We start from the raw sequence: 13,411 nt of genomic DNA on the forward strand, positions 1-13,411 counted from the left end.
TTTCTATCATTTATTGTCTTATTTTATGTTATGTGCATTTGTCTAAAAATTTGTTTGAAGGAATTTGGGGAAAATGTATTTGAGGAGTGTCAAAAGCATCAGTTTCTGCAAAGGCAAGTGAAACTTGGGGTAGGAAAGGGGAGATTGGAGTTCCTGCAAATGGGTAGTTCCCACAATCTCTCCAGAATTACTTTTTTAAAATGGTTAATTTTACTATGATTTTGAGTATGTTGCTGCTGAGCCAGGAATAAATGGTCACAGCTCTTCAACAGGGTCAATATTGTGGCATCTTAGAGGTCTTCAGCTGTTTTTGAGCTGAATATATGTAGAACTGTCCTATTCTCTTGACAGCTAAATCACTGGTGAGTTTTTCTTACCTGAATTTTCTTCACTGATTTGAGAACCATTCCCCCAACACATTTCACATTTCAATCATTCTGTTTTTCAACTTTTCCAGCTGCAAAGAAGTATTAAACATTTAGCATACTGATCCCTAAAAATCTGAATGGCAAAATATATCTGCATTTTTACTGGAAAATTCTTAAATTTTCTTTCATTTCTTTTTCAGAATCCACTGAAGTACCACCTCAAAAGTATTTTACTTATTCTCATCTCTGAATTTTTTTCACTTAAATCAATGTTTCTATATTATCCCCATGTTCCTTTCTGTGTCTCCTCAGCTGCATGCTTTCCACATCTTGCTGAAATTTATTAGGCCAATGCCATAAAATAAGTCCCTTTTCAGTAATCATCTTATTTTTAATCAGCTTAATTATTTACTTAAATTCTTCAAAGCACTGTTCGGGAATCAGCATGAGACTCATATATACTCTTTGATACTGTCTATATTCTTGTGCTTCAGTTTTTCATTACAGTATAATGTTGGAACTATTTCCCATCTTCACATCCAAGCTTTTGATATCCACATGGACTTCGCAGTTTCATTTTTTCCTTTACTACTTATTTTCCAATCCTCTTTGTATTGTATTACAGAGATAATGAATTCTCTATCATAAGAATCTAACAGTGCTAGAAAGGAAATAACTTTGTGCTTCCTCATTTGCAACACTGAGATCTTTCAGTGTGTTCTGGACTATATTCTCAATGATTTTTTTCATAATCATAAATGAATAGAAATCTCCAGGAAGTTCCTACATTATATTTGAGGTTTTCCTCAAAAGCCCTTTGTTCCTCAATTAGGTTTTGTTCCAAACCAATACTTTTCAGACTCTGAATTTTCTGCAAGACTATGGGACTGCATACAATTCAAAATTATGACCAAAAGTTTTGCATATAACATTTTCTGCAATAATAGTTTGAATAGCATGCGGTAGTAAGTAAGTAGTTTGAATAGCATGAGGTAGTAGGTATTGAATCCACAAGATTCAATATTGACAAATAATCAAATTAAGGTGGTTAATTGTGCTCCAATTTGGAAAAATCAAGCATTTTATTTTTTGAACAGTGCATTTGAATCTCTTGCACTTGCAGTTCACAGAAAGTATACAGGCTTAAGCAGTGTTGCCACAGCCTTTATCAATGACAGCAAACCCTTTGGGCTCGTCATGAAAAAACTTCAGAAAGTGCATAAGTTGGGTCTACAGAAGTGTCACCCCCTCTGAACAAAAGATAAACAATTCTTTGTCTTGCCTTGTATTTTTGCCATCCTGAACAGTGGCTCTTGGTGGCAACTCCAAGATTAAAACTGAAGCAGAAGCTCAGGCCTTGACTTCCACCTTAGTGTCACTGTTGCCACTCAAAGAGGGTGATTCATATCATTCCCCAAGGCCTATGAGCCTGGGGAATGGTGCAATTACCTAGAATCAGCTGGGTGCTGTTTACCTTCTCTTTTTGTTGATAGGCCCATGCGACCTACCCAAGGCTGCTCTGGATGGCATGAGGCAGCTTTGGAGGATGTTCTTCCCTGGCCTCAATAACCTCCAAAGACCATATGAAAACATGCCCCCTTTTCACAGGCATTTCGGAGGCTCTGGAGGCCATGTGGGAACACAGACCTCTTGCAGTGTCCTCTTGCACAGCCTCAAAACACACACACGCACACGCAACAATGGGGAGGGCTTTCAAGAATAGTTATCAGGTATTGGTGAATACTGGTGTCACCTAAAATGTTGTGAAGTGTCACCTTTGAAACATGTGTCATAGGTTTACCATTGCTGGCCTAGATGATGATAAAGGCTGATTGTTTTTGAGGAGGATTGATCAGAAGCCTGAGATTCTGATTCAATCAGAGGTTCCGTTTTCACATTTAATGCAAGGTGAAGTACAATTTTCAGAAGAGAAAAAAAAATCCATCAATATACTTTCCCATCATGACAAAAATGCTGTTCTTGGGGGTTTTTGTTGTTAATTCAGAAAATAGTTTATTGTTTTTAACTTCTTAATACTCAGTGAAGAATTTCCAGTACAATCCTGGGGACTTTTTCTTTTGAGGGAAGAACTGTAGAAGAAAATGCTTCTGAGGGTAAAAGTTAGAGATTTTTTAATTTAATTTTTGGATAATACCATTCATCATTGGCAGACTCAAACAAACATGTACCTGTTTGTTAATCTAGCTACTTCAATAAATCAGATATCTTTCCAGTCTGCTATGTCTATGCCCCAATACAAATACTTAATATATCATCTAGTCCTTCTCCAAAGCAATATTAGCTTGCGAAATATCAGTTCATATAAATCCTGCCATCGCAGAAAATCCATTTTGACTGCTGATAGTGATTTAGGTTTTTATTCTTGTTATTAATTTCACAAATTGAATTTCAATTTTCTGATATGGCTTTGGGAAATGAGCACATACAAATCCAGTTTCTCTGAATGCTTTGATCACATTACTGCTTGCAGACTCTAGATCAAACTCAAGAAAGCTATATTCTATATGAATGGATCTTATTTGTCATTTGTTAATTTCTTGAGATTAGATATAAATATGTACAGGTAGTCCTTGAGTTACGACCATATTTGAGCCCAAAATTTATGCTAAGTGAAACATTTGTTAAATGAGATTTGTCCCATTTTATGAATTATCTTGCCACAGTTGCTAAGTGAATCATTACATTTGTAAAGTTAGTAACATGGTTGTTAAGTGAATCTGGCTTCACTTTTGATTTTGCTTGTCAGGCCTCAAAAGCTGACCTGACATGATCCTAGGACACTACAACTGTCATAAATACAGTATGAACCAGTTACTAAGCATCTGAATTTTGATCCTGTGGACCATAGGGATGCTACAACGGTCATAAGTGTGAAAAATGGTCATAAGTCACTTTTTCCAATTCTGTTATAATCTTAAATGGTAACTAAATGAACTATTGTAAATTGAGAGATACCTGTATATTGTGTTATAGCCTTTGATGTTTCTGGTGAAGCTTCGTCAGTAGCTTTGATAAGTATTGCTCCTAGGCTATAGTTTGATAAATATGTGTTTCTAAGGAAATACTTAGATTGACAAGTAGCATATTTTGGAACGGCCAACTTTAATAATAAATATTTCTGAGACAAGACTTTTTGCTGAAATATTTCCACAAAAATAGTAGGTGTCTGAATGCAATTTTTTGCAATACTGACAAAATTTCCAAAACGTTGCTTTATATCAAAATAGTTAACATAGTTTTATTTTTTTCATGAAGATTATCCCATATAACTACCTGAACTACCATTAGTATGAGAGGTCATACATACTGCAGCGAATGTGAAAATCTCATTACAAAATTTAACTTTGAATTCTTTTTTGTGAAATTTGCTACAGTATATTTGTTAAGAATTTAAATTCATGGATTTGTTCAATGAGATTCAGTGGCCCTGTTTCAATAATATGGCAAGTAATATACAGAATGCTGTTGTATATAGTGGCTGTGGCAAACAGGTCAAAAGGATACAATTAAATATTTTGTTTTCTGATAAAGACTTTGGGAGTTTTAAAGAACAAGCTATGATAGCTCCATGCATTCAGATCTTACAAACACTTCTCATATGTACATTTCAGCTAATTCTCCTTTGGCAATTTCTTTAATCTCTCTTCCTCTTTTATTTTTGCTGCAAGATTTAACTTTAGGAAGCCCTGTGCTGGAAGCTTGCCCATAAATCTTGACATAAATCTGTGCTGGAATCTTGCCCATAAATCCATACCTTCATCTGGATTTATATATTATCTGAATTGCTGGATCATGAGTCATCCACATTGCTATAAAATCTTATTTTGAAAACATCTTCAAAATTAGAGCCTGTTACATCTTGACAGAAAATAATGTCACCACATTTTTCTATTTGTTTAAGTACATTGGGCAATGATAGTTTGACATGCTTTTTTTGAAGTAGATGATCTCACTTATCTCACTTCTTTAAAAAAAAGATAAAATTTAAAATTATCAAATAAAAGTATAGAAAATTATATGGTGGTCAACATACAGTACCAATATTCAGTACCAATGTATACTGCATGTTAATAATATTTCATCTTCTGTTTTAGTTGTGTGCCAATTCTTGGACACTGTCTGGGGTAACTCCTACAGTTTTCTTGTCAAAGTTTTTCAGAAGTGGTTTGCTATTGTGTCTTTCGTAGGGCTGAGGGAAAAGGACTGGCCCAAGTCACCTATCTGGCTCTATGCCAAATGCAGAGCTAAATTTCCCAAGTTCTATTCTGACACCGTAACCATGACCCCAAACTGGCTTTTGTATGTTAATAAATAATACCAAAAAATCAACTTACTGTAAATAGTACCTTGAGAAATTAATGGATGAATAGAGTTCAATATATTATTATTATTTTTTTAAAGATAATTTTTATTAAATTTTTAACATTTTACAAAAACAAAAACAAAACAATCTTCCCCCCAACCCCCCCATTCCCTCCCCCGACCTTCCCAGAGCTGGATATAGGCTTAATTAGAATTTCATCAAAAAATCTTAAAAAAAGCTATAAATCATAAATAAATCTAACATTAGTTAAAAATCTAAATACATTAATTAAAAAAAATTATAAAATGATTAACAATAGTATATATATATATATATATATATATATATATATAAACATAGATACAAAAGATAAATGTTTAAAAAAGAAAAGAATAAAAAAAGAGAAAAAAGAACAGAGAAAAAAAAGAAGAAAAAAAACCCAAAATATTCCATTTTGAATATAAATTGTTAAAAAACTAAATAATATTTTTATATCTAACTTATATTGTATAAAATCTATCCATTTTTTCCATACCACAACATACTTCTCTTGAGATTGATCCTTCAAAAAAGCTGAAATCTTTGCCATTTCCGCCAAATAAGAAACTTTAAGAAACCACTCTTGCAAAGTAGGCAAAGATTCCTTCTTCCAACATTGCCCTACTAACAACCTTGCGGCTGTAATTAAATTTAACATCAGTGTAGTCTCCTTAGTATCACAATCAATAATAATACCTAACAAAAACAATTGTGGGGTAAATTTTACCCTCCTTCTAAAAATTCTTTGAATATTCCACCATATCTTAATCCAAAAGCTTTTATATTTTTACACGACCACCAATATGATAATAAGTAGCATCCAAACATCTGCATGAGTTCAATATATTATTGTAAAATATATTTCAATCTTTTAAAGAGAAAAGTATCTATGGTCAAGTTATCCCTTCAAATGTTTGAGTTAATTTGTATTACTTCTAGTTACCACATAACATATGATTTGTTAAATCATAAATTCATTATCTTTCCAATAAGCAGTTACAGGTAATGACCACTAAGTGATCCAATTGTTTAGTGAGATATCGTAAGACTGCCCTACTTAGAAAAAGCAATTCTAGCAATCTTTGTTGCCACTATTAATCAAATTACATGTGTCATTACTGTCAAATCTCATTTCTATTATCTTGGTTAATTTAATTTTGAAGAATGGTAGCCAATTTTAAAACTAAATGAAAGAAAACACTGGCATTATGGGCTGACATGAAATATTAATCATGTCCTTTGTTGAAACATACATAGACATGTGTATTCCTGATCTGAATAGGAGTCCAGCTATTTAAGAAATACCATACAAGCCATGGTATTCCATACACTATGGAAGAGAAAGTTGGACTATAAAGAAGCAGGATAGGAAAAGTATTAATGCCTTTGAACGTTGGTGTTGAAGAATAATCCCAAGAATACTGTGGACAGCAAAGAAAACAAAATGATGGATCAAATAAATCAGCTTAAAGTTCTCATTTGAAACACAAATAATTAGGCTGAAATAATCCTATTCTGGACACATTATGAGAAGACTCAGTTCTCTGAAAAAAGTTCTAATGCTGGGAAAGTTGGAAGAAAAGAGAACAACCAGCAGCTATGAGGCTGTATACTGTTACAGTTGCAATAATTACCCTTCTGAGAGCCTGGTTAGATCTATCTAAGTAGTCACAAGGAATCAAAAATGACTTGATGACGCATCACTTTATTCACAAATCCTTTAATATTGGAATGAATTTCCAGAGTGACCTGTAATATTTTATTTTTAAAAACCACATAAGCTATAAAACCCGTTTCTGAATATATTGGATATAAAAGTGATATAAAATTCATTGTGAATGTGCTCGTTGATCTGTATCTGTCTTTGTGCCTGGCAAGACCACCACATTAATTCTTTCCAGATGAATGAATGAATTAATTAATATTAATCTATTGAAGTAAAAAACTGAAGAATTTTATGGCACCTGAAAATCTAATCAATTTATTTTGAAATAAGAATTTGTGAAAAATTATTTTTCTAGATTAAGATGTTTAATTACAAAAGTGAATAAAACAACCTTTTTCCCAGAATAAAAATAATCAATATACAGTTGCATATTTATATAATTTTATTTTTTATATTCAAAATCTTTACAAATGAATAACATAAATTTATAACTCAGCAAATGAACAAAATATATACATACTGAATCCATCATCCATCTGACAATGATATAAATAAAAACTATAATACTTTGGTTTTGATTAAATCATATTATATATTACAATACAGAGAAACCTATTTGCATGAAGACATATTTCCACATTTTTTTACTCTTTAACAATCAGAGTGTTTATTTGTTACACAATATGTAATATATGTATGTATATAGTCTATAGGCATTATTTGAGACAAATTCTTTGACTCTGATAAAGAATTTTATTTTTGATACACGTAAAATAAAATGGATCTAATCATAATCATAATAATCTGTACTGAAATTATCTTTTAATTATGCTCAAGGTGGCACTAAGTTAAGAAATAGGCAGCATGAGACTATATAATCATTTCCCTTTTTCCCAGCAGGGTTCCTGAACTACCTGGCTTTTAAAGGGATATTTTATTCATTATTATTATTGGAAACTAGCATGCTTCCAAGTAAAATATCCACTCTTATTTTTATTTACAAAAAATACTCTGGGTATAACATAGATATTTTAGGAATAGTGGCTGGCTATAACTCACCACTTTAGTTTGGAACTGGGAGGAACTATTTTGTTCAGGTTGCTTTCTGATAGACGTGGCCACCATAACAAGCCATTGTGGAGATGGTTAAGTTCTCCATTAAGGCTGGCGGTTGTGAAAGTTCCCAGAATGTGCTTTCATGATTGCAGATACCACCCTGGTGTTCAGAAACTGACATCTAAAACACTAGGATCCAGAGTGTTGGAGCAGGACGTGCACAAAAATATATATTGAAAAGGTTTTTGAAAGTTAGCCTTGTTTAAACCTAACTTCACAAAACACAGCAGTGACTTGTCTTCATTTATTGGGCAGTCCTGAAATAAAGATAGATGTTGGAAACACACACGCGCGTGCGCGCGCGCGCGCGCACACACACACACAAAATACAGTCATTTTAAGACAGTTGTATAGAAAGAAATGATTTTTAAAGTATATTGAGTGTTTCTAAGTAAACAAACGAATGCAAACGAATCAGATATTTGAAAAGTGGATCCATTGTGTTCATTTAGAGCCCAAACAGACTTGAGATTCCCAAGACAATTAACAGTGAATTTAATTAAAAAGCTCCTCCCTCCACTCTTATTCCTTCTGCTGATTAGAATTTTAGATAGCTGGGATTGAGGGAGAATGATGATCATAATAACTTTCCGCATCATACTTTATGTTGACTCTAGTCACTGCTGCTAGTATTATATTTTATACTCCGTGCATTAAATGCCGACAAATAGAAAAGTATACTATTTAGATTATGAACTATATCAGTTGAAGTTCTGGATATTATTTTAATTGAAGATAAATCTTTAGTTGGTGCTGGTGTTAAAAAAATGGTCTTTATTAAAAAAAATATCGTACTACTGTACTTGCTAACATTCTGCTGTTTTTCCTTTTTAGATAGTATAGGCTTATGCAAAATAATAAGGCACATTTGTTGCATTAAAAAAATAACAAAACTGCCATCCTTGTTAGGCAAAATGGGCAATCCCCCATTCTAGAATAAAATAATTGAACACCATATCATATTTTAACATTTTGCTGTAGCTTTGGAGCGGTAACTTTTATAGTCTAACTAATAACCATAAGCCATTTCTGTCAGAAATGCAGTCCATGAGAAAGCATTTTGCTTTTTAACATTGAGGTGAAATTTGTATCATATGTCAGAATTTTTTTTCCTGCAGGCAATTGTTGGTTCTCTATGGAAACAGATGTAATAATTTGGCTTCCATTTTTCTTTTCATGTCTCACTAAAAGGAAAAAGAGTATTATTTAATCACAGCCTTAACAGCATAAGAAAGATTATTACTTTCCCTTTCCAACTCAGGAGTGAATATGAATATACTGTATATGTGTGCGCACGTACGTACATGTGTGTGCGTGTTTGTGTGTGTGGGTGTGTGTGTGTGTGTAAAACAAACAATAACATGTGAATCTGAAGTTGTTCCAAGGACGGTGTAATTCTGCATAATCACATATAATGCAGAGTTTCTGAAGATTTTCGAAGGCTGAAATCCCATAACACTATCAAACCTCACAAGATTTGGGACAATTTTATTCTGAAATTAAATTTGAGGGATCCATGGACTTCATCTGCTGTTCTGTAATCTCATACCAGTTCAACAAAAACCTTCCTGAATACAGTATTGCCAAATATTTTTGTGATAATCAAACTTCCAGCATATATGTCCTACTTTGGTTTTGATTAGAGTCAAGAAGAAAAATTAACTAGAATTTGATACAAAATATGTATATTTATATTGTTATAATCTAAATTATAGATTGAATGATATGGAGTGGCCTCACATATAATATTAAGCCATAAACTATGTTTAACAAATACATAGCTTGAGTGGTCATCATGAGAACAAAACACCATTTTTAAGTAATGTATAAATGTAGCCTGACTTTCTGAGGTCAGAATTATTTTATTCCAGGGCTATGTATAGAAATATGCTGTGACTATCAGAACTGTTTGACAACAACAAAATTATTTCCAAGGTTTATTCCCTTCCCCAATATAATTGAGCTTGGCAGCAAATTCCAATGAATTCAGTGCAATTAGGAAACATGCATAGAGATTATACTGTAAATCTCAAAGAACTTTGAGGGAGAAAGGGAGTATTTGGGGGAGAAGGGGAACTTGAAGGCTATTTAATTCATTCCCTGTTTGATACAGGAAATAAGAATTAAAACATTTTCAAGATGAGAAAGTCAATTCCTAATTCTAAGTAATTAGCAATACTCTCAGACAATACTGTCATTATCAAATTATTCAGCTGAACACTATCTTCTTGTTACTTAAACCCAATGAATTTAATCATTCTCCCTATGGTAACAATAAGCATTCAACTTTCTCTTCTATGTGTCAGTCCTTACGAAATTTAAAGAATATTATCATATTTTACTTATAGGAAAAGGTAAAGAAAGACATGAGGACTATCAGCAACAAGGTTGATGGACGATAAAAAAGACAGATATCACTGTTGGAAGTTTTGTAGGGCAAAACAAATGCCTTTCTTAATATATCAGCATTATGAACTTACTCTTGTTGTTCTTCATTTAGTTCAGGAGCAGGATGAACATCTTCATAAACTGTAACGTTAATAACTTGACTTTGCACAACATCAGAGTCAGTAACATCAGAGTCAATAACACGCCATCTTGGTACCTGAAAGAAGCAGGTTACAATTTTATTTAAATAAATAAATAAGCAAGACCACAATAAAAGCCCATTCAATCATTCATTCATTTTCTATAGTCAACCAATTCAACCAAGTGATTCTGGATAGCTTATAATTCTAAAATTATGAAAGAATTAAAAAAAACATTAAAACTGTAAAAACATCCACAAAATAAATAAATTAATAAAGAAAGAAAGTATAGCCAATATGGAAAATGGCAAAACTGATGGATTAGGACAGCGGTTCTCAACCTATGGGTCGCGACCCCATTTGGGGTCGATCGACCATTTTATGGGGGTCGCCAAACAATGCAATCCGCCATTTCCCCCCTCAGGGGGTGGCGCCGCGCATGCGCGCTGCGCATGGGGGCGGCGCTGCGCATGCGCGGCACATTCGTGTGACGGGGGTCGCCGTCACACAAACGTTGAGAAACGCTGGATTAGGACAAGGGAAATTACTTCTTACACCCCATGAATCTCAATGAGATGTTTTAGGTCTGTCATTTTTCCAGCCTAAAATACATAATAAATTTGTTGATATGAAGATAAATTGGGAGAGGTACAGAGAATACAGGTAGTCCTCCCTTAACAGTGGTAATTGGGACTGGAATTTCAATGGCTAAGAAGTGCAATTATAAACTATAATGTCATACGACCACCCCACTAGTGATAACAGTTCCACCAGTCCCCAGATACCAAAGTTAAGCAAGGGCTTCACATGACCATAACTTCCAATGTCTTGCCGGTTCCACATTCACTTTGCTTGTGGGAAGCTGACAGGGAAGGTTGTAATCACAATCATATGACCAGCTGGAACTATGACAGTCAGAAATCTAGGCTGATTGCTGAGCATTTGGATTATAATCATATAATACGGGAATGCTGCAACTGTTGAAACTTCAAGGACCACTCTTTCAGCACCATTACAAGTTTAAGAGGACTTTAAGTCCTGCGATCTTCCAGGGGGAAGAACTGAATGTACAAGTGGAAACTAAAATAAGTTTTCAAAACATGAATTTATAGGAATTCTAGTCTGGGGAATCTTTAAATTATTTTATAATTCCGTTTTACAGATAGTACTGATTCTTCAAATATGTCTATTTCATTATACACTCACTTACCGGTGGGATTTCTGCAGTATCTGGAAGTGTAATAAATTCGTATACTCCAAAATCTCTTGTTGCACTTTCATGTCCTAAAAATATAAGTGTTTAAATAAAAATATGAATTATGATGAGTTGTACTATATTACACTTCAAGTTGAATTCCAATGAAATATTAAGAAAAAGTTGAATGCTGGAACATTCAAGTAAGAGAATGGAGGTAATAGAATGGCAGTTATGTACATGATGTTTCAAGTAAAACATTAAAAGAAAACAGAAGTTCAGAAAAGAAGTTCACACTTTCCCCACAAAGTAAATATATAAAAGTGAAAAAAAATCATCCTTATTTGTCCTCAAACACTAATTTTATTCCAAAGTAGATGAAGTACATAGAAGCGTTATAATTTCAGATTTCAAAATAAAATGTCTGACCATCACAAATTTTGCCCTCATATCTGTAAGAAATGGTTTATGTGTGTTTATGTGTCTGTATCCATGTCTCTGCACTTACTTTCCTTGGTATCCCCCAAGTTGCCTGACTCATCTGTTTTGACTTTTTACATATTAATTTAAAAAACAGGAATCAGGCATACTGAAAAAACAACAACAACAAAAAAACTAGTCTCCAGCATAATTCCAAGCATATTTCTGGTCCCAAAAGGGTTTTTTTTTAATTAAAAAAATATGAAAAGCTATAACCCAGACCTTTGTTCCAAAGTAAATGCATCTGCCCTTCTCCATAAAAGACAAAGATAAGAAAATTTGTCACTTGACAGGCATCCCTAGCACTTATATTGCAGAGTGGTCAACAGCCCATTCTATCTAACTGTCTATCATCTATCTGTCTGTCTGTCTGCCTGTTTATATATATATCTCTCTTTCTAGTTTATGATGGATATGTTTCTATTTTATGCTTATATTACCTGAAACAGTTTGTCCTTTTCGGTAACGTGCTTTAGTCCTGGGGCCTTTTCTAAAACATGGAAATATTTTAAATTTCATGTAGTATTAGTATATAGCAGATTTTTTTTTTAAAAAATAAAAGTTTATGTAGAGTTCATATAAAAAGAATAATTTAGTTTTCTACCTGTTCAATTTCTGCTGTATTACTGAAAAAAAGAAAGAAAATAAAAATTGTTTTTTAAAAGTATAATTTATAGAAACTTTGAAGGTAATAGGTTTTCATTTAACATACCTTTATGTGGCTGAAATCGTTTCCATATTGCAAAAATACATATTGATACTATCAAAAATAATGAAATTCCAGTTATTATTGCTAGAGGTGACAAATATTTCCATTTCTGCTCCAGTCCTATAACAGAGAAGGACAGAAATTAACCTTTGATAGTTAATTGTGAAATAATTCTGAATAGGCATATAGTATAACATTCATAAATTCATTTAATTTTTTTTTAAAAATCAGAACATCAGATACAAAACTGCTTAGATTTGATTTAAGTGATCCCAGAACATCTAAAATTAGTATCTCTTGTTGCTCAGACAAACCAGAATATTAATAAATCCCTGCATTTAGATTAGGTATAGATTAAAGGTGCTTCTATGGCATCTTCTCCCAATGTTGACATTCAGATATAGCTGGATTACATGTTCTATTATCCTTAGTAAAAATAACCAATACCAACCACTGATGGAGCTGTTCTCCAAATATACGAACCCAAATGGGTGCCTATTATATTACAATGGTGAAAACAAATTCACATATTTTGTGAATATGCACATGAAGGGACAATATTTTGGGGACAACTGATACCTAATACAGATGCTATTTTGGTTTTAGTAATGGTTATAAAATATTAAGTCAATTTTCTTTATTCCATTCTTTGGTCAATCACAGCACAATTTCTCAACATTTATGTAACCAACATTTAACACTCTCCCTTCCTCTCTCTCTCTTTCTCTCTCATTCATTTTTCTTTCATTCTCATAAAAGCAAGCATAATGGGATATTTAATTAATTGATTCTGGGAAAAACAAATAATAACTAAGAGTTCATTTACACTTGGCATTTGTATCAATACAGCATTAGGACTCCATTACTTTGTTCCCACATCATCATCCATCTTGGGCAGCAGAAGTGAATTTCTTCTGTTTGGTTGCTGCGTAGTTCAAATTATAAACCTTCCATTTTGTAATTTGCCTGCTTTGAATTTCATGGAA

The 13,411-nt window shown here is 33.0% G+C and overlaps 1 protein-coding gene and 1 pseudogene across 4 annotated transcripts in view; both read right to left on the minus strand.

Moving 5' to 3' along the window:
• Positions 1-629: 629 nt before the first annotated feature.
• On the minus strand, positions 630-6,933 carry LOC120299328 (annotated as a pseudogene).
• The window catches only part of HEPACAM2 (HEPACAM family member 2), a 32,950-nt gene continuing 26,377 nt past the window's right edge, over positions 6,839-13,411 (minus strand). For 3 of the 4 annotated variants that reach the window (XM_039324083.1, XM_039324084.1, XM_039324081.1), the window contains 6 exons: positions 12,429-12,545; positions 12,321-12,342; positions 12,157-12,206; positions 11,252-11,325; positions 9,994-10,118; positions 6,839-8,697 (listed from right to left, as the gene is read on the minus strand). In XM_039324083.1, coding sequence (XP_039180017.1) covers positions 8,688-8,697; positions 9,994-10,118; positions 11,252-11,325; positions 12,157-12,206; positions 12,321-12,342; positions 12,429-12,545 — 398 coding nt within the window. In that variant the 3' untranslated portion in view covers positions 6,839-8,687. The remainder of the gene's footprint in view (positions 8,698-9,993; positions 10,119-11,251; positions 11,326-12,156; positions 12,207-12,320; positions 12,343-12,428; positions 12,546-13,411) is intronic. The other variant, XM_039324082.1, reaches the window with a different exon arrangement.

This window comes from Crotalus tigris, unplaced genomic scaffold, assembly GCF_016545835.1.
Source record: "Crotalus tigris isolate CLP2741 ecotype Arizona unplaced genomic scaffold, ASM1654583v1 scf7180000024292.1016931, whole genome shotgun sequence".
In the NCBI taxonomy this organism is placed as follows: Eukaryota; Metazoa; Chordata; class Lepidosauria; order Squamata; family Viperidae; genus Crotalus; species Crotalus tigris.